Raw genomic sequence first — 22,724 nt, 5'->3', positions numbered from 1 at the left:
TCTAAAGTTTAATGGCTCAGTCTTTTTTTTTTTTTTTTTTTTGGATATCATAAAATTCTATATCATTAGAAAAGAGAATGTACTATAACAAATGTGTTGAATCAACTTTGTTCTATCAAACGTTATAGCTGAATACCTAGAAAAATAATACACTCCTGCCTTATATAACACAAATAATGTATAATTACATTACAATTTACCAAATATGCTGGCGTATAGTTCGACATTTTAAATATATATATTTTTAAATTAACAGTCGACTAATACGAAGAACAGAAAGGAGTTTATGGTTACAAGGCAAAGACGTAAATAAGGCCTTGGTCTAATTCTTTTATCCTTCTCACTTAAATTTTTTTTTTAAAGAAATAGATTTTCTGGAGTGCACACCATCACTCTTGGCACTTGGCTGAGCATGCTTAGGAGCTATTAAACAAATTTCGGGAGTGACATTACTGCTTGTGGTATGATATCATTCATATGAAAAAAACTACATACTCGCTGGAGAGAGTTGTGCAGGTACACATTATCTATCAGCAAAAAGGAAACCAAAAAAGCTACACGATAATGATTTATTTACCGTATTTTTCGCTCCATAAGACGCACTTTTTTTCCCCTCAAAAGTGAGGGGAAATGTCTGTGCGTCTTATGGAGCGAATATGAAGCTTTACTTACCTGTCTTGCAGCGTTGGCCGGCAGCACAGGGAAAGGAAGACTGAAAGGAAGTGTGCACAAGCTGAGTGCGCACTTCCTTTCAGTCCCACCGGAAACCGGAACATGAAATTCAAGTTCCACTACCGCGGTGCGCCCTGTGCTGCCGGCCAACGCTGCAAGACAGGTAAGTAATTATGGGACAAGGGGAGGGGGACAGTATGGGAGAGAAGAATATGGGGAGGGGGATGAAGTCTATGGGGAGGGGGGGGGAATGAAGTCTATGGGGAGGGGGGGGGAATGAAGTCTATGGGGAGGGGGGGGGGAATGAAGTCTATGGGGAGGGGGGGGGAATGAAGTCTATGGGGAGGGGGGGGGGAATGAAGTCTATGGGGAGGGGGGGGGGAATGAAGTCTATGGGGAGGGGGGGGGGAATGAAGTCTATGGGGAGGGGGGGGGGAATGAAGTCTATGGGGAGGGGGGGGGAATGAAGTCTATGGGGAGGGGGGGGGAATGAAGTCTATGGGGAGGGGGGGGGATGAAGTCTATGGGGAGGGGGGGATGAAGTCTATGGGGAGGGATGAAGTCTATGGGGAGGGGGGGGGATGAAGTCTATGGGGAGGGATGAAGTCTATGGGGAGGGGGGGGGGATGAAGTCTATGGGGAGGGGGGGGATGAAGTCTATGGGGAGGGGGGGGATGAAGTCTATGGGGAGGGGGGGGATGAAGTCTATGGGGAGGGGGGGGATGACGTCTATGGGGAGGGGGCGGATGAAGTCTATGGGGAGGGGGGGGATGAAGTCTATGGGGAGGGGGGGGAATGAAGTCTATGGGGAGGGGGGGGAATGAAGTCTATGGGGAGGGGGGGGAATGAAGTCTATGGGGAGGGGGGGGAATGAAGTCTATGGGGAGGGGGGGGAATGAAGTCTATGGGGAGGGGGGGGAATGAAGTCTATGGGGAGGGGGGGGAATGAAGTCTATGGGGAGGGGGGGGGGGATGAAGTCTATGGGGGGGGGAATGAAGTCTATGGGGAGGGGGGATGAAGTCTATGGGGAGGGGGGGGAATGAAGTCTATGGGGGGGGGGAATGAAGTCTATGGGGAGGGGGGGGGGAATGAAGTCTATGGGGAGGGGGGGGGAATGAAGTCTATGGGGAGGGGGGGGAATGAAGTCTATGGGGAGGGGGGGGAATGAAGTCTATGGGGAGGGGGGGGGAAATGAAGTCTATGGGGAGGGGGGGAATGAAGTCTATGGGGAGGGGGGGGAATGAAGTCTATGGGGAGGGGGGGGAATGAAGTCTATGGGGAGGGGGGGAATGAAGTCTATGGGGAGGGGGGGAATGAAGTCTATAGGGGGGGGATGAAGTCTATGGGGAGGGGGGGAATGAAGTCTATGGGGGGGGGGGGGAATGAAGTCTATGGGGAGGGGGGAATGAAGTCTATGGGGAGGGGGGGGGAATGAAGTCTATGGGGGGGGGGGGAATGAAGTCTATGGGGAGGGGGGGGGAATGAAGTCTATGGGGAGGGGGGGGGAATGAAGTCTATGGGGAGGGGGGGGGGGATGAAGTCTATGGGGAGGGGGGGGGAATGAAGTCTATGGGGAGGGGGGGGGAATGAAGTCTATGGGGAGGGGGGGGGGAATGAAGTCTATGGGGAGGGGGGGGATGAAGTCTATGGGGAGGGGGGGGATGAAGTCTATGGGGAGGGGGGGGATGAAGTCTATGGGGAGGGGGGGGATGAAGTCTATGGGGAGGGGGGGGATGAAGTCTATGGGGAGGGATGAAGTCTATGGGGAGGGATGAAGTCTATGGGGAGGGATGAAGTCTATGGGGAGGGGGGGGATGAAGTCTATGGGGAGGGGGGGGGATGAAGTCTATGGAGAGGGGGGGGGATGAAGTCTATGGGGAGGGGGGGGATGAAGTCTATGGGGAGGGGGGGGGATGAAGTCTATGGGGAGGGGGGGGATGAAGTCTATGGGGAGGGGGGGATGAAGTCTATGGGGAGGGGGGGGATGAAGTCTATGGGGAGGGGGGGATGAAGTCTATGGGGAGGGGGGGGAATGAAGTCTATGGGGAGGGGGGGGAATGAAGTCTATGGGGAGGGGGGGGAATGAAGTCTATGGGGAGGGGGGGAATGAAGTCTATGGGGAGGGGGGGGGGAATGAAGTCTATGGGGGGGGGGGGAATGAAGTCTATGGGGAGGGGGGGGATGAAGTCTATGGGGGGGATGAAGTCTATGGGGGGGATGAAGTCTATGGGGAGGGATGAAGTCTATGGGGAGGGGGGGGATGAAGTCTATGGGGAGGGGGGGGGATGAAGTCTATGGGGAGGGGGGGGGGATGAAGTCTATGGGGAGGGGGGGGGGGATGAAGTCTATGGGGAGGGGGGGGGATGAAGTCTATGGGGAGGGGGGGGGATGAAGTCTATGGGGAGGGGGGGGGATGAAGTCTATGGGGAGGGGGGGGGATGAAGTCTATGGGGAGGGGGGGGGATGAAGTCTATGGGGAGGGGGGGGATGAAGTCTATGGGGAGGGGGGGGGATGAAGTCTATGGGGAGGGGGGGGATGAAGTCTATGGGGAGGGGGGGGATGAAGTCTATGGGGAGGGATGGGATGAAGTCTATGGGGAGGGATGAAGTCTATGGGGAGGGATGAAGTCTATGGGGAGGGATGAAGTCTATGGGGAGGGATGAAGTCTATGGGGAGGGGGGGGGATGAAGTCTATGGGGAGGGGGGGGGATGAAGTCTATGGGGAGGGGGGGGATGAAGTCTATGGGGAGGGGGGGGATGAAGTCTATGGGGAGGGGGGGGGATGAAGTCTATGGGGAGGGGGTGGGATGAAGTCTATGGGGAGGGGGGGATGAAGTCTATGGGGAGGGGGGGATGAAGTCTATGGGGAGGGGGGGATGAAGTCTATGGGGAGGGGGGGATGAAGTCTATGGGGAGGGGGGGGATGAAGTCTATGGGGAGGGGGGGGATGAAGTCTATGGGGAGGGGGGGGGATGAAGTCTATGGGGAGGGGGGGGATGAAGTCTATGGGGAGGGGGGGGATGAAGTCTATGGGGAGGGGATGAAGTCTATGGGGAGGGGAGGGGATGAAGTCTATGGGGAGGGGAGGGGATGAAGTCTATGGGGAGGGGAGGGGAGGGGATGAAGTCTATGGGGAGGGGAGGGGAGGGGATGAAGTCTATGGGGAGGGGGGGGATGAAGTCTATGGGGAGGGGGGGATGAAGTCTATGGGGAGGGGAGGGGATGAAGTCTATGGGGAGGGGAGGGGAGGGGATGAAGTCTATGGGGAGGGGAGGGGATGAAGTCTATGGGGAGGGGGTGGATGAAGACTATGGGGAGGGGGTGGATGAAGACTATGGGGAGGGGGGGAGATGAAGTCTATGGGGAGGGGGTGGATGAAGTCTATGGGGAGGGGGTGGGTGAAGTCTATGGGGAGGGGGTGGGTGAAGTCTATGGGGAGGGGGTGGGTGAAGTCTATGGGGAGGGGGTGGGTGAAGTCTATGGGGAGGGGGTGGGTGAAGACTATGGGAGAGAGGAGAAGACTATGGGAGGGGGGGACACTATGGGACAGGGGAGAAAAAAAATATTCTGTACAAACTGTCCCATAGTAAGAAACACTAAGGGACAGTTTGTTCAGAATATTTTTTTTTCCTGGGTTTCTTCCTCTAAAAACTAGGTGCGTCTTATGGTGAGGTGCGTCTTATGGAGCGAAAAATACGGTATGTTTAAACCCTGACCATCGTATTAATTGTATAATAAAATAACAGTCTCAGTAAGTAAAACAACATTCATATTTTTTTTATCAAAAGGGAATATTTGTTAAATTATCCAGCCTACCCTAGGTCCAAATCATAAGTGTACTAGTCCAAAGGCAAATGTTTCACATTATTTTGGCGGTGGTTTATCTGGTGAACAGGGACGCCACCAGAAATTTTGGGGCCCCTAACTCAGCTCAGGGTCTGGGCCCCCTGGGGCCCGCCTCCAATCCCGCCCACAGGGTCCGCCTCCAAATCCCACCCACAGGAATACACACAGACACAAAAACACACACTGATACAAAAAGGACACAGACACACACAAAAATACATACTAACAGACACACATACTGAAACAGAAATACACGCATATAGGCATACGTACTGACACACACATACTGAGACAGACACACAGGCATACATAGTGACAGACACATACTAACATACATACAGACACACATGCATGAGGACTTACACATACATACACCGACATTACATACATACATTAATTCATACTGGCATACATACATACATACAGACAGACAGACATACTGACATACACACACACACACAGACAGTCACAGACATTCTAACATACACACAGACATACTGACATACACACAGACATACTGACATACACACAGACATACTGACATACACACAGACATACATACACACACACGGCTAATTTTTCTTACCTTTTTTTGCAGGTGGAAGGCTGTGGCTGATGGGAGTCGGCGTGGCTCCTGCGGGCTGCGGCCTGTCTTTCTTGCCTCCCGCGCGGCGCTGAGGGGACGGCCACTTCCTCCCAGCAGTACTTTGCGGTTGGGATCTTTTTTTAAAGGGGTCTGGACGCGCTATTGCACGGCCGCAGCGCTGGCCGGGCCCCTGAAGATACAGGGCCCATGGGGTGGCCCTAAGTGAGTGGGCCACCCGATGGGCCCCATCAGCATGCGCTACACGTGGGGCCCGGGCGGCCGGGCCCGTGACAACCGTTATGGTTGTCACCCCCTGATGGCGGCCCTGCTGGTGAATATAGGCTTAAACCTACAGAATACCTCTCGTTATTGGGGAGGTACATATACGGAACATTTAGTCTAAGTCTAACCCAAAATTGTTTCCAACAAACAGCTCTGCTTTTGCCCAGAAAAAAAACACAATCACAGTAAACCGACTGATTATAGTTTAATAAATACCTTTTCAGTTATCTCCTTTATCGAAGCTACAGTGGTGACATCAAAATGCCCACTACGCCGCTTGTAGTCTATGAACAGACAATCCTTCACCCCACGTTCTATAGCCTGTTGTGATGCTTTCATTACCTCTGCAAAATAAATATTGTGTGACCAGAGATATTTAGCCTCTACATTGATTTTGTCTTTTAGGGTAAAAGTACAGTAGTCAAAAGATTCCAGAAATAAAGAATTTAATTATTCAAACAATTTCCCCATATAGTTGTACTTTTCTAAAATAAAAAATAAAAAAAATCATGGTGGAACATCATAGTAGACCTACATTTTGTAACGTACAATTCAGTGTTTAGTGCATAAATTCCAGTGATTCGTCTTCTCCTCACTGTGTAGCAGCTTACGCCATTACAGTTTTACAAAGTGTTGTTATACTAAACATTTTTTTTTCTTCTAAGAGTGGCATGGTCTATATCATATTGTCATTGTTCTAGCTATTAATATTTTAAATGTTCAAGTGAAAAACTCAAACATACCAAGAGGACATCTGCAGAATTTTCCAGGAGACTCTTTTACCAACATATCCTTAACAGCATCAACCAAGGGTCCCAAGATAAGCACAGGACGAGGGGAGGTGCAGTCAACCCTCTGGACCTTCTGATATGCCAAACTCACAGAATCTGTGTAAAAGAGGAGAATGTAATTATAGACAGACACAGAAGACAAAGAACAACCAGCTATGATAAGAAACATACAAGAAATGGTGTTAGAAACACCTAAAATCTGATTAGGCTTCACAGACCTTTAATTAAAAGGACTGTCACTTTTGTGGAAATTAAAACAAACAAAAAAATCCTCTTACCATTTCTCAAACCGGAGACACTACTGAGCAAGACCACCAAATGTGGCATCCATTTTACAAGTACTCTACATCAAGCCCCCACCTCCCTCTGATATCACCCCACAAGACTCCATCAACCCCACCCCTGACTGGTCCCAATATCAAGGGCACACGGCCAAAGTAGAGGTGAGGTAAGGATTATTATACTTCCTCAAAAGTAAGATAGCCAAAACAGTTCCTATGGTGTAGCAGGCACCCACCTCTGCAGCTCCAAGCAGGGATAGACAATTGGCACAAAAAAAAATGAGGACAGCACTACAAAATGCAGCGTGCACACCAAGGACATGCATTGAGAAAGGGGAGAACCCAAAATGTTTGTAACCTTTGTCCTTCAAATAAATCTGGCTATAGCACACTGCATTTGGTATCGCTGCCCTCAGGAACAGAGAAAGCATTTTCAGTGGTGCTAATGCTTCAGACCTATAGTTATTTAAAGCAGTGGGATCCCTTCCCTCTTTTACAACACGGCCAACGTTGGTAAGAGTCTTTCCAGAAGACAAGCAAGCACCCGCCATAGCTGTTAATGAGTGCAGTCAACTGATGAGGCTAGGTAATCTTAAAAAACCTTGTAATGAGTACTACTAACACTATCAGGTTTTTGTTTTTCTTACTGCCTCCTGATTTTCCTCTACCTACAGAATGTTCTTAAAAGTAGAGGGAACAGGTGGAATGGGCAGACTCTTTATGGGTCTGCTTAGACAATAAGTGATCTGGACTGTGATTATAAAATGTAATACTCCTGAAAAGCAGAATGGATAGCTTCTAAAGTGATCACCAAATTCCCGGAAGAATCCCTGACCACCGTAGTCTGTTCAGGGCTGGCTCGGGGACGCAAGGTCCTAGCCAACAAAGTATACATCCTGCATGCCTTTACATAGTAAACGTGGAAAGACCATGTAATTTAACACGCTACACCAATGTTTGAGTTGGAGTCTAATAATCCTTACCTACTCCAAAGCATGTAAGGTTGGGATTGGCCTTATATATAGATTCTACCTGGGATTGGAAATTGAATAATGCCTGGGATTTAAATTTCCTTTTGCAGGTAGCCAAGTTAATCAAATAACCCCAGACTACTGTCTTGTGATAAGACCAAACTGTAGAACTTGCAACTTCATTACAATGATAGCTCTGAATGGCAACATTATCAACTGGCTCCTGGTACATTACTATATTACTGTATCTTGGAATACATGTGGAGGCTTTCACCGCTATGAAGCCTCAGAACCCCTGCACTTTTTATTTTTAACAATTATCTCCTTAGTGGTGAAATGGACAATCATGTTCCTGGGAGGGTCACACTACCTGCCCAAGGTGCACATTGAGCTCTGTCCACATGTCTGGTTTGTCTGGCAATAGAGGTCTAAATATGTCTGAATCAATTGGAATAGAGAGCTATCCCCAGTCATTTTAAGCAACTCTAAATTCTAATATTATATAGTGGTAGGTCCTGTGGGAGAAATGCTCCAGAAGGTTTTTGACTTCATATAATTGGCTGTGGGCATTGTTTGTGCTGTCCACCATCTCCTTAGGAGACAGGACCACCATCTCTACTTTGTTATCCAGGTCTGTGGTGTCACCACCCAAGGCCTGAATCTTGGCCTTTACTTCAGCGGTGCTTTTCACGGTTTCATGGGCCAAGTAGGCTCTGTCAATTTATATTTGATGGAAGATGAGGGCAGTATTGTCAGAGTATGAAAATAAGGAATCTGAGGCTGCGTCATAATGCTCTTTAACAGAGCCTCACAGATTTAAGCGGGTGCCATCCTGTGTGATGAGTGGAAGAAAATAGGGATGCCACATACAAACCATTTTGTTTTGATTATTTGTGTGAAGATTTCATGTTTGGAAAATGGGAGATCATGAAAAATTGGGCATCCAACCGGGTAACCAAACGTCCATTTAAAAATAAAATACAAATAAAATGAGACGGACTTCAGCTGATGCTTTAGTGGGTCTTTTCCTTCAGGCTTTATAACAACGCAATTTATATAGGGTAAAATGTTGATGTTTTTAGATCTTTGTCTCTTAATTTGGTCATAAATAGAAATGTAATGCATCTTAAGTGTTTAAGTACAGTGATGCAAACAGCAGGAAGCTGGGGTCTAATGAGTACAAGATCCCAATACAGATTTTACAGATACAATTCTACACCTCTGAGAAAAGCATTGGGGAAAACAAAAAGGCATAAAAATGAGTTGCAGCTTTTAGCAACGAAAATGCAGATCACTTTATTAAAACTAAATTACACCTTGCATTTATTATAAGCTAAAGTACCGTATATACTCAAGTATAAGTCGACCCGAATATAAGTCGAGATCCCTAATTCTACCCAAAAAAACTGGGAAAACTTATTGACTCAAGTATAAGACTAGGGTGGGAAATGCAGCAGCTACTGGTAAATTTCTAAATAAAATTAAATCCCCCAAAAATTACATTAATTTAATATTTATTTTGTGTATATAATGCAGAGTGTGTGTGTGTGTTTGCGTATGTGATGCAGAGTGTGTGTGTGTGTTTGCGTATGTGATGCAGAGTGTGTGTGTGTGTTTGCGTATGTGATGCAGAGTGCGTGTGTGTGTTTGCGTATGTGATGCAGAGTGCGTGTGTGTGTTTGCGTATGTGATGCAGAGTGCGTGTGTGTGTTTGCGTATGTGATGCAGAGTGTGTGTGTGTGTTTGCGTATGTGATGCAGAGTGTGTGTGTGTGTTTGCGTATGTGATGCAGAGTGTGTGTGTGTGTTTGCGTATGTGATGCAGAGTGTGTGTGTGTGTTTGCGTATGTGATGCAGAGTGTGTGTGTGTGTGTTTGCGTATGTGATGCAGAGTGTGTGTGTGTGTGTTTGCGTATGTGATGCAGAGTGTGTGTGTGTGTGTTTGCGTATGTGATGCAGAGTGTGTGTGTGTGCGTATGTGATGCAGAGTGTGTGTGTGTGCGTATGTGATGCAGAGTGTGTGTGTGTGCGTATGTGATGCAGAGTGTGTTTGCGTATGTGATGCAGAGTGTGTTTGCGTATGTGATGCAGAGTGTGTTTGCGTATGTGATGCAGAGTGTGTTTGCGTATGTGATGCAGAGTGTGTTTGCGTATGTGATGCAGAGTGTGTTTGCGTATGTGATGCAGAGTGTGTTTGCGTATGTGATGCAGAGTGTGTTTGCGTATGTGATGCAGAGTGTGTTTGCGTATGTGATGCAGAGTGTGTTTGCGTATGTGATGCAGAGTGTGTTTGCGTATGTGATGCAGAGTGTGTTTGCGTATGTGATGCAGAGTGTGTTTGCGTATGTGATGCAGAGTGTGTTTGCGTATGTGATGCAGAGTGTGTTTGCGTATGTGATGCAGAGTGTGTTTGCGTATGTGATGCAGAGTGTGTTTGCGTATGTGATGCAGAGTGTGTAACTTTGGAGGGGGGTGGGCATTTTTATTATTTTTTTAAAATTATTATTTTAATATAAAAAAATTTTTATTATATTATTTACATTTTGATTTATTTATTTTCTTCCCCCTGGCCAGGGAGGGGGCTCTCATTCCCTAGTGGTCCAGTGGATGGGCTGTGTAGGAGGGGGGCTGGCAGCGAGCTGTAACTTACCTTTCCTGCAGCTCCTGTCAGCTCCCTTCTCCTCCGTGCCGGTCAGCTCCACTGTAAGTCTCGTGGTCTGAGTGCCGCGCAGAGCGAGACTTACAGTGGAGCTGACCAGAACGCAGGAGAAGCAGGAGCTGCAGGAAAGGCAAGTTACAGCTCGCTGCCAGCCCCCAACAGGACCGACGGGCTTGTAATGAGCACGGCGGTCCTGGTCTGTATTATGGCAATGTAAATTGCCGTAATACAGACATTGACTCGAGTATAAGACGAGTGGGGGTTTTTCAGTACAAAAATTGTGCCAAAAAACTTGTCTTATACTTGAGTATTTACGGTAAATCAAAACTGTGGGTAACCAATGTGAATTTTTTTTTGTATTCTTGATACCACACACATTATGATTGGTTCTCCCCAATTTTAGGATTTCGTTGTGCCAATAAAAATGCTCTAATGTTTTATATCTCACCATCCATAAAAGGGATAGAATCGGTGCTAATTGTATCCAGGCCTTGCAGATCTTTGCCATCTCGAGACCCACTGCGCTTGTGTTTGTGTTTCCTGCGGAAAAAGGAACGTCTGGCCGCAGCAGATAGTGTCTTTCCTGCCGCCCCTTCATCCCGTACCTCCGATACGCTGAGTCTCCTGGAGAATTCCTGCTCCATCCTGAGAAGAAATAGAAACATGGTTTCAGGCCAGTGTTTAAAATGATTTTATTTTTGCACAAGCATTTTGAAATCTAATCACAATGTAACAGTTTCAAATATTATCATGATTACTGGCAATATCTGTATATTTACAGGAAGGCTTTCAATATAGAGGCAGGTGGTCCCCTACATGGCTTATGATCACCACTATAAGATGATAATTCCTACATTAAGTATTGAAGGCGACATGAGATTAACATTTTCCAGCTTTGATATTTCATTTAAATTATGCAAATCCTAAAACACTGTTTCAAGAAATTCGTGATTACTCTCTCCAGGACCCATTTCCCAAGGTTTTTGAGTTTACAGTAGTTGGGCTATGAGATGGAGGTCCCAACTGATGCTTTTGGGGAAGGGAAAAAATTGCCTACCTGTCCCGGCCTACTGTTGGTTGTGGTCATGTTGCATTATGAATAACAAATAGAAAAGGTATTGGATTTCTTTAAAAAGGAATCAACACTTCCTTAATTTTACCATAACAGTCAATTAACAGTTGGCTATAGAATATGCTACAATCATTTCAAAATCCTCTATAGCTTATTTTATTTTACATACTTTGCAGGACTGTATAAAAATGCCAGCTGTGCATGTGCACATACTACACGCAGCATTTTAGGATTCATGATACAATGAACGAGTTAGTGAGATCATGTACTTAACTTCTTCTTATGTAAATATGCAGAGCAAACTCACCAACCTAGAACAGTGTGTGTTTGTTTTTGTTTTTTAAGTTTTGTTTAAGGATATGTTACAGCCGCCAGGATGGAAGGAACACTAAAAGGTAAGATAGGTACAAAGTGGGCCCAAGGATACTAAAGTGTATTGAGCAATAAGTCTCTGTGGCGTCTTTCACGAGGAAACCTAAAATCACCTGCATTGATAATCTGCTGCATATGTTAAAGGGAACATAAGCATGCTTGATAACACAGACTGTATTTCTTCCTAATTACTTCAACAATGGCACAGACAAGAATTTTGCTTCCAAGTGTTTGGCAGAAGAATACGCTATGGCTTTGTTTGTCTTTTTTTGCTCTTACATGTATTTGCTGGGGATCTGCCCTTTCTCCAACTTCTGTGCATTCTCATCCAGCTGCCACCCGTTCCACGTGCCAAAGACCCCCTGTGGCAGAGTATCATCCACGAACAGTATGTCATCCTTCTTAAAACTCAACTCCTGTGGGAGCTCTGCTTGTCGTTCATAAAGTGCTCTGAAATCAAGCATACATAGAAATTCCATTGGACCCTTGCTGAACCTCATTGATGTGTGCATATTTTACGGAGATGAAACGCTGTCAAATTGCTGGCCATAATAAACAAATCTCCGGGGTAATAAGAATATATACAAGAGACAGAAATCAATAGGGCAGGTTGTGTCCGAAAGAGAAATCAACTCGATACCTGGAAGTCAATATGTAGATATGAAAGAAAGAAAAAAATAAAATAGAGATATATATCAAACTATTTTTGACACCATGCTAAATAAAGATTTGCATAAATCTAGATTTTAATCTGCATTACACATTAATTGCTTCTAAAAATGTCTAGAATGCTTTAATGTAGAATAGAAACGCATAACTATGTTCCTTTGGAATATTGCACATGTCCAACAATTTATGGAATTGGTGCTCAATAAAATATGTAATCAAAAACACAACATGGCTTGTGTGGCTCTTACTTGAAATTGGGGATTTCACGTCTGCTGAACACTGACCTTACATAGAATCCATCTCCGGGCTGGTCTTTAATTTTGTTGAATTCTTCTATTTTCTGTTGCACTTTTAGTTTGACATTTTCAACAGGTTTCAGCATTTCCAGGTATACTTCTTCTGCTGTTCTGTTCCTCATATCCACGCAGCCATACTGAGGCGGACACACCAAAAAAAAAAAATTATATATATACCTATACACACACACACACACACACACTATGAAAATTTCATGGCTAACCGTATAAATCATTTCCAGTGTTTCTTGTTAATGAACAAACTTACCTCCAGAATCATGTCTCCAGGCATCAGACCCTCAGGTCCACTGGCCACACTGTCATCCTCAAATTCTAGAACAAATATCCCATGCAGGTTCCCACCACAAATCTGCAATCCTAGTTCCACAGGAGACTTTGGCAGGGTAACTGTGCGAAGCTCTGTGTGTCTTTTAATCCCATCAGGGGCCCTGGGCAAAATATGTAAGTAGAGAATATATATAAAAAAAAAAGTTTTTTTTTTTTTTTAAAAATGATGAAAATAAGGTTACTCTCATAATAGAATTCACAATATTTATTTTAAGCTAGACTCACAACCAGCAATGTAAATTTAAAGGACCACGCTGTACTGATTTAATTAAACAAAAATACTGGTTAGTAGATATATCCCCAATCAGTGGCAGCTGGGACGTTTTAAAGGTGGTGGGGTGCCAGACTCCTCTCCCAGAATTTTACTTCTCCCTATATATCACAGAGATACTCATACAATACAGGGAGGTGAGCATCATAGAGAGATGCTAATGCAATAAAACAAGCTGGGCACAACATGAAGAGATCTATAAAATACATAGAGCGGAGTACAATACAGAGATAACCATATAAACAGAGCTGAGAAAAAAAATATAGGGAGATAATACACAGAGCTTGGCACAACACAAAGATACCTATACAGGCCGAGTAAAATACAGAGATACAACAGAGTTGGTTACAAATGTGAGATACCCATAACTACTAGACACAGCCAGGATCACTGTGATGGATTAGAGAGAGTTGCAATACAGAGATATCCACACAGTACATGTCTCTGTATAATGCTCCAGCTCTCTCTCTCTGCCTACCTTCCTAGCCTCATCTTGCCTCTTCCTCTCGTGATCTCATCGTCCGTAGTGCTTCGCTATAACTTCCACCTTCTATTAAATGTTGCTGCTGTTATAAAACATGTCAGCTACTCCATTAGCTCTCAGCACATAGTGTGCACATGGATAAAGCATCAAGATACTGATAGACTCTCTATTATCTTGTAGCTGGCAATATCTGCAGTGGTAATATGGAGCCAAAAACATGGTTAACAGAAGCAACAATCATTACAGCTGGAAACAGACAAATCAAATTCAATTCAGTCCTCAGAGTCATAGCCCCAGTCCTGCAGTTGGAAGCTTCACAACGTTTCAACTAGCCACAGCATGAGTGTCTAATCTCTCAGCTGTAGACTGACTGGTCACTTTAACACCTTAAGGACACATGACGTGTGACATGTCATGATTCCCTTTTATTCCAGAAGTTTGGTCCTTAATGGGTTAAAGCGGCACTGTCACTCCCACCTTGCAAAAGGAATATTTCATAAAGATTAAATCTTTATGAATTACTCATACTGACTGTGTTGGAATTAGACAAACTCCAACACAGTCAAAATATATTTTGAGATAAAGTAGGTAATTTTTCCTACGGCTGATAGTAATCGACATTGGGCAGAGCTATCCCTGTCTAGAAATGTCAATCTCCCGCAGGATTCACCATATTCTGTACTTTTGCTGAAGAGCTCTGGTTGGCTATGGAAGGAGAAAGCCAACCTGAATGCAGTGGTTGTGGTGCCAGGAGTGCCTCAGCGCCCCTCATGGACTGATATGTGGGCATATCCATAAGTGTAGGAACTTTTCTTATCTTTTAGTATTTTGGATTTGTTGTTTTTGAATAGTTTTAATGTATTATCAATACAATGCATAAGAAGTGGCTCAATGTAAGTTTACATAATGAGCAAATAGTCACCTGAGTGAACTGCGGGGACTTGTGCTGGGTGTAGTCTCCTTTGAAGGTGGCGTCATGGTCCCTTCATCCTGCTCACTCACAGTATCAATGACGGAATGATTATCAGGAGTTGCTGCACCACTGCTGTGCGACGTGGAATGAGACATGCTTGTGTCAAGCCGGGAACTGAAAGGAAATCACAAAAGCCGTGTCATACCTGACAAATTACTTTTATTCAGGATGGTGAGAGTCATGACAGTACCTCGGAACTGGAGGAGGTAGAAACACCCATAATGCAATGCTTTAGAATGTACCTCCTTCTCTTACCAATCATTGACAATACTCCTTTCTACAGGAAAAGCAGGAAGAAACCTCAAAGTGAGCAGGACAGTTGAAGCAAAAGCCAAGGTAACCACTGATGGGCAGAGCCTCTTGAGCTCTCACTATTTGAAAGGATCAAAATGATCAAATCTGGAAAACATGCCAAGATCCAAATGTAGGAGTTATGAGAGACCTTTGGAAATATCCCACTAGCAGACAAAGAATTCTCGGAGAGGGTGCAAGTGGAACCATGTCTAAGGACACCATGAAGCACAAAAACTCCATCAAGCCATCCACCATGAAGTTATTGGAAGAGCCTGAAGCCAAGAACAAGTGTAGTGAAATATTGGGGTGCTTCCACGGGTTTAAATAACTGAACAAGCACATCAACACTAAGACTGCACAGCACATCTAAAACAAGAAAAAGCCTCGACCTTAAAGATGTATCAGAGTGTACAGAGTGAATTCAAAGTGAATTTTAAATTTAAGGTCAAAATAGCTGAACTGCAAAATTCTCCCAGTCAGCTATGCTTCCAGTTCAGCCACTTTGGCTTTCAATTTAAAATTTACTGTGAATCCCCATGTCAGACATATCCCCCTTTATAAAATCCTGAAGAATGCATGAGAACTCAGAAGTGGAGTCTGAATGACAACTGATCAAGCTGCTCAAGGCTAAGCAGAATGAGAAACCATCCTCTGTGAAAAAGGAAAAAATACGAGAAGCTAGGAACATCACTATAGTGTTCAGCAGGACTCCGCCACAATCACTTCAGCACAGGGGACATAGTGCTAACTTGGTTAGCAATCACAGCTTTAAAATAAGCATGAAGAGTCTACAACTTAACTACTTCTACTTCTACTTCCTGCACACATCATTGTTTAACGGAATTGCACGTAAAGTTCCTGCACACGCAACTCAAAGGTTTTTTGTTACCATAAGAAAAACATTGGGAACAATTTTGACTTGCACTGTAAATGTTTTGAACCCCCCCACCTAACCCCACTTCTTTTATGTACCCCTACCCCCACCCCAACATGGAAAACAAACATGGATATAAATAAAGAATTTATAAAAAATAAAAAATAATAAGCATGAAGAGTCAAGGGAAATTTACTAATGCTCAGAAGCCCTACCCACTTTTTATCCCCCCTCCTATTGACCACACTAGTGCACACTGGTCAATAGTCTTCTGCACATTGGCTCTAGATTAATTTTAAATAAGGAGAAACCTCTTTCCAACTGATGGTATGTGAAACCCACAAGTAGGAGAGCAGCAGTGTCAATGCTAAGGTGCCCTCCAGACTCATTTATGAGAGAGAGGATACACCCTGCCTGGAGCTCAAGCCCTGGTGTCCTCAGTGGTCTTCACCCTTCAAGAGGCCTCATCCTGGACAAACCAGAAAAGCAGTAGACTCTGCATGTTGCTCAGAAGGCTTCTGGTCAACAATTCCAGCCCCATGTACAACTCTGTCAACTTCTGAGCCATCTAGTATTTACCAGTGGAACAAGGTATCCCTCATTAAGGGAATATATCTCCACCTTCAGGCTTGTAAAATAAATTCTAAAATTTACCTTCAGTCAGATCTTCAGCCAGTCCACTTTCCTCCTGAGAAACAAAACTAAGGATTCTAGAAGGGAGGCTAGAGTGGTAGAAGCAGGCTGAAGCAGTGCATTGTGGATGCTTTTGCCTCCTCCAGTAGGGAGTGACTTTATGTCATAAGTCATGACCTCTGGAATCTCAACATCCAATGAGAGGAAAAAAGTGATTGCAAAAGAATGAAATAAGGAGAAAAAAAAAAAAAAAGCTCAAGTATCAGTATATAGATACATCTATTTATGGTATCACAATCTGCACATACGATAGAAAAATATCAGGAAAGCGTGGGTAGAATTTGTTGGAACAGGTGCCCCTACCTGGAACGAGAATGGATGTGCTGACACATATGTGGGTTGTATTGTGCCAGGATGGTGATTGTATCGCACTGCTGTCCAATTATCAGGCGTGCCTGTTGCTCTGTGGCATTCCTCAGGTTTATGCCATTGAACTGCAGATAAGGGAAAATGAATTGACATGGATATAATGATAAGCAATCTCCAAGACATATCCTTTGAATTATAGGAATGGAAAACACCATTCACTACCACACAAATAATACATTCAGCAAACAGCAAAAGTGTGGTATAGTAGGAGTGGCATTATTTACAAAGTTTCTTGAGTTTCAGAGAGAGGGAGAGTTCCTAGTGAGGGGAAAGTAATAAAATAGTGAGAATTGCAAGAGTGGGACAGAAAGTGTAGAATAAAAGAACCCCAGAGAAATCAACGTGTTACATTCACAAACAGTGGAGGTCTATTCAGCCATCCTGTGTGAAAACAGAATCACTAGCTCATAGCACAGATCTACTCAATGTATCTGAACATATTTCTGAAAATGATGGAACCAATTGTAACCATCTGAGGATGAGATTGGGGGAGGGGAATGGGGTATTTAACCTGACCTTTCCTCTAGTAGCCACTGTAATTCAGTGATTAGAACAACACGACTAAACAGTTGAAGGAAAGTATTAAAGGGACACTATAGTTACCAGAACAACTACAGCTTATTGTAGTTGTTCTAATGAGTATAGTCCATCCCTGCAGGCTATTTGCAGTAAACCCTGTGCTTTCAGAGAAAAGGCAGTGTTTACATTACAGCCGAGTAACACCTCTAGCGTCCACTCCTCAGATGGCTACTAGAGGAGTTTCCTGGGTCAGTGCTGCAGAGTGTGCAGTGGGGGTCAGTGCAGCACTGATGCTCAGCATGTCCGAACGTTTCCCTTAGATATGCATATGGTTTGGTCCGGACGGAGTTTAGCTCTGCCCCCAATCACTCCTCATATATGCGCCGGAAATAAGGACCTTTTCTAGTTATTTAAGGGGGAGTGGGAGGACGGGCCGAGAAAGGCTAGCATGCCTTTTAACACTAAGGGCCTAGGAATACACAGTTGTGTTCCAGACCCTACAGCATGAAAAGAAACTATAAGCCATGTTTTAGTCAAGTAGGTTTGGAGTAACCTTTTACTAAGTGTACAGTTTTTTTAATCAGTAATGACGGACTTGGTAACCCGGCTCACAAGTTAAAACATTGCCCATAGACAGAGTTATTCACTAAAGTGAGAATTCAAAGTGGATTTCAGATTTAAGGTTAAAATAGACAAACTGGAAACATTTTCTAACCTTAAATCTGAAATTCACTTTGAATTCTCACTTCGTGAATAACCCTGAGAGACTCCTAAAAGCAGAAGAAGTGGTCATGGGGGTTGTAACTCTTGTAGAAGTCACTGGAGGATATTTTTTAATAGAAAATGCATTAACATAATAAAAATAATGAACAAATAAATAAATAAAATATGAATTCCTTCGAAGTTTATGCCAATAACTGCAAGCTGGAGCGACAGGCAGAGAGATTCATTTCAGCCCAAGAAGAGTCCCAATCAATCTTAATCTAATTATAGACCAGTTTGGTTTCGTTTTTTCTCACCCCAAACTTTTAGCAGCACTGGGCCAAAAATAATATATATATATTTTTTTTTTTTAAACAGATATTCATTTAATAACCTCCCTCCCTAGGATTAGGGTGAGGTAGGGTGGGTCAGGTTCATTTTACCTAAGGGGCAGTGGCTATGGGCTTGGAATCCCCTAGCCACCCGGGGAGGGGTGGACCATGCCACTAATTAGGGGGGGGGGGGGGGCAATGGCATATCCACCCCACTTATATAATTATTTAGAGTCCCCACCTGCTGTCAGTGAATGGCGGCTGGAATGGACACAGCCCCTCCTCCCCCCACCTGCTGCCAATGGGTGGGAGAAACACAAAAGTGACTGTTAAATAAGTAGCCCCCACCCGTTGACCACAGTTAGCAGAAGAGGGGTGGACAGTGATATGTCCAACCCCAATAATAAAAGTACATCACCTGATGCCCACATGTGGGAGCATGGGTGAAGCTTTGCCCACCCCCTATAATTTTACTGGCCTCAAATTTAGTAAATATGCCACATGTGGACTTTAGTGAATAATCTTTTGAGTCTCACACTTGGATCAATGCCAAAATGCCTGCCAATCTTTTATCTCCCACTCAAAGCCGTATCAAGTGCTTCTGTCAGTAGCTTCTAGCCAAATACAGGAGAAGGCTAAACCTAACCGTATCTATAATAATCAAACTGGGCAGAATACATCACAGTTTCACAGTATAAATAAAATAAATAGACAACGGTGCAAAAAAAAAAAAAAAAAAATCAGAAAAACATACAAAATATGCAATAAATTAATCTAGAAATTTACTTAATTTGGTAGGATCAGTTTTCAGTCCATATAAGCTAGTGGCCCTTAATTTATGTCGGTAGAAGGTCACATGACAAGTGGTCCCTAAATAAGTTGAAGTATCGAGATCCAAACCTGAAATTTGCCTTGCAAACTAATGTTAGTCTGCAATAGGCATCAAAATGAAAACACACATGTGCATAAACCTCTTTATCAATTGCAAATGAAGATAGTTGTTGCCCCTACTTAAAAGTATGTAACAACGCTGCCAAACGCCCCTCTTGCAATATTTTAACTTCCACACTCCAGATTTCCCAGTATCTCCACTTTGAAACTTGCCTTGCGGATAAAGATTAATCGCATTGTGCATATCAATAAGAGATACTTGCCACGTGTAAAATCCTCAATACAATTTTATTAAGAGCTAAAATTATGCGTACACTTAAACAGGTAAAATTTCGCCAAATACTGCGGTCACGGTCTCTGAGCAACACTTTTCACACTATGGCAACCAGGCACTTTTCGTCTTGTTCCTAAGACTTGGTCAATGACTCGCCGAAAAGTCTACATATCCATGCTTATATAGCCGAGTAATGTGATGCTAAAATGGATGTCTGTACAGTATAATGAAACCACTTTTCATGTGACCTTTTACTGGAATAAATTAAGGGCCTTTTCTTTATATGGACTGAAAATGGATCTTGCCAATTTAAGTACATTTCTTGATTAACTTTTTAAAATATTTAGCATGTGTTTTTTTCTGATTTTTGTACAACTGTCTACTTTATTTATTAATTGCTTTATTTATACGCAGCTTGGTTATTAGAAATATTGTTTGGTTAGCCGGGTTTTTTCACCAGCATTGACAGGTAGTGTTTGTTTCCTGGTGCCAGTAATGGCACTCTGAACCAAATAGAACCTGTTTGTACTTGCACGAGTCTGTTCCCCCAGAGATTCTGCAATGTGGCAGCTCAAAAATCATCACCCAATCGGCCCAAATTAGAGTTCAGCACAAAAAACAAAGTCCACCCACGGTCATTGAATACACACAGATACACTGTCAGGCATGCACCCTAATGCACAGCTAAGCATACACATATTTACATAATGCTGCATAGAAATGCACACAAAAATCACATTGCTACAAGCACACAAACACACTGCTGGACACACATTCACAATAATGATATCTTAGCCACCCTTCTTTTTTCTTAACAATTTGCAACAGAATGGGTGGCTTCCCTTGGGTCCAATGGGGACCAGGCAGGCCAATCACAGGGTTGCTGCTGTAGGCGACTTTGTTGCCATATGGATTCCTCTTTAAAACGGCTAGGAGGAAGTGCTTTAAAATTACTTCCTCTCAACACGGATAGCTTGGTCAAGACTAGAATAAATTTGCAGGGAAATATTGCAAGCTCTGATCTCCCCAGACAGCCTGTGTTTCATACATTGCACACATGCCATATGATGTAGACCCCTGGTCATAAATTCATGTCCAGGAGGTGCTTATGTCATTCTACACCCAGCCATTGGATATGCAGTCATATAGCAGCTAAAAGTACAGCTGAAATTGTGTGTCTATGCACAACATGGACAGAGATTAGACAGCAAGCAGAAAGTAAATCTCCTTTGCCATCCACATCAGATGAAGCAGTCTTCAAGTTGCAATAATGTGCAAGACAAGGACCAGAGAAAACCTTGTAATATAACCTACGCAATGAGCATACCCTGTTCTGGTGCTTGCAGCGTCTTTATAAGAATGTCTCTTTACTCCTTTATGGGTGCAGCTATTATTTTTGTTTCACTTATGTAGAACTACTTCAATTATGTGTTTCCAAAGATAGTGCAATAAATTCAGTGAAGAAGTTTAAGCATGCATGTAATAAGCATAAGGCTATCCTAGCTATAAGATAAGGCTGGGGACTAATGAAAGTATTTAGAACATTGGGCAGACTAGATGGGCCGAATGGTTCTTATCTGCCGTCACATTCTATGTTTTGATGTTTTTATGTTTCTAATAAATACCTCTAGCAGCTGATCTCCATACTCCAGCCCAGCTTGTTGAGCGATGCTTCCAGGTGTCACCTTAGAAACAAAGATGCCCCCGCTCTCCCCTCCACCAATGGAAATTCCGAGGGGCTCTGCTCCTTTCTGCACCTTCACGTGCCGCGGCTCCTCCACTAGTGGTCTGTGAAATGCAGTAGATGTAGTTAATGTGCCGCTTATAATTTAATTTGCCTTGTCTGCAATTGAATTCATTAATGTGGATCTGTCCTTATTGTGCATGTTAAAGTTCCATTTCTTTTTTTTTATTTTTTTTTTATTTAGTAATTTACATACATGTAGGTCTAATTCACCTCTTGGCCATTTTGTTTTGAAGGTAATGTTAGGCTTAGTCAAAATGTTAACTGGCCTTTAAGATTAACATTATATAGTTAACGCATTACAGAATAGATGCAAAATGAAAAAATGAGAAATTATAACAGGTACATTTTAAGTTCCTTAGCCTAAACTCTGTAGATTCTGTCATGAGCCATCCCCCAGGCAGGATGTGACTCAGCCATTCATGATGCTAGTTTAGATTTTCTACAACACTACTGTACTTATCCCTTTATTGCTTCATAGTTAAATTGTCACCCTTCACCTTTTGTATTGTAGGGATGACAACATATATAGCAATATTATTGGAGCAAATTGGGTAATACTGGAGGTTGGGAGGGTTACAAGGGTTTACAGATCAAACTAATTATAGTAATAAAAAAATAAAAAACAGCATTACTGTAAATCTTCAAGACATACTCCTATTTACACTGCACCAGTTTAACTAGAATGTTTGCTATTTTTAGCCATTAGCCATCATCAAGTTACACTATAGGGCGAGCCAGTTAACATTATCATACTGCCACGGGAAGACATCATCATGATTTTAAATGGTAAGCTGTACATTTATACAATGATCATTTGAAAACAGGGCACAGAAAAGAAAAACTAAATATATAAAGAAATTTTAAATAATACTATCAACTTTGTGGAAACAAACTAACATTTGAAACACATTGCACCTCCTAACGTTGGAACATAAAAAACAAAGTTAACAAATATGTGTATCCAGCCAATGTATTAACATGCCACCGCAAATTTCCTGCCCAAAGCCCACTAATGTGCAAGTAAAGCCATACCAAGGTTCCCCTGATGTAAAAAATGATAAACCACAAGCATAGGCTAGGCAAATAAAGTTATGTGTGGATATGAAACTGAAAAACTAGTTTGGAAAACTTGGTGAACTATTTAGTGTATATGCTGGTCATCTAGTGATGTGACATGGACAACTTGAGGAGATGTCTACTGACAATACAAAAAAAAATAAAAAATGATGTTATGTGAACTTCCCATAAAATCCAGCATAAATGATCATGGTGTATTTCTGACTTTAGGATTTCAATTTACTACAAGTTTAGTTTAACAAATCATTTTTATTTCCCCTCCCTTACGTGTAGTAAAAATGAAGAAAAGTAAGGCGTTTACTTGCTTATTTCCTGGTTGCTGCCATTGCAATGCTCCTCAAAGAGGAACGGTCAGTGCAATGGAAGCACCACTAGTGG

General features: G+C 43.3%; 1 protein-coding gene across 4 annotated transcripts in view; it reads right to left on the bottom strand.

Moving 5' to 3' along the window:
• Positions 1–22,724, bottom strand: part of DLG5 (discs large MAGUK scaffold protein 5) — a 95,754-nt gene that overhangs the window by 9,384 nt on the left and 63,646 nt on the right. For all 4 annotated transcript variants that reach the window (XM_063434200.1, XM_063434201.1, XM_063434202.1 and 1 more), the window contains exons 22-30: positions 21,148–21,310; positions 16,739–16,869; positions 14,524–14,688; positions 12,767–12,947; positions 12,487–12,635; positions 11,813–11,983; positions 10,538–10,734; positions 6,132–6,275; positions 5,605–5,732 (exon numbers count right to left, since the gene is read on the bottom strand). In XM_063434200.1, the coding sequence (XP_063290270.1) occupies positions 5,605–5,732; positions 6,132–6,275; positions 10,538–10,734; positions 11,813–11,983; positions 12,487–12,635; positions 12,767–12,947; positions 14,524–14,688; positions 16,739–16,869; positions 21,148–21,310 (1,429 nt within the window). The remainder of the gene's footprint in view (positions 1–5,604; positions 5,733–6,131; positions 6,276–10,537; positions 10,735–11,812; positions 11,984–12,486; positions 12,636–12,766; positions 12,948–14,523; positions 14,689–16,738; positions 16,870–21,147; positions 21,311–22,724) is intronic.

This window comes from Pelobates fuscus, chromosome 10 (genome assembly GCF_036172605.1).
Source record: "Pelobates fuscus isolate aPelFus1 chromosome 10, aPelFus1.pri, whole genome shotgun sequence".
NCBI lineage: Eukaryota > Metazoa > Chordata > Amphibia > Anura > Pelobatidae > Pelobates > Pelobates fuscus.
This window is presented reverse-complemented; position numbering and strand designations above follow the sequence as displayed.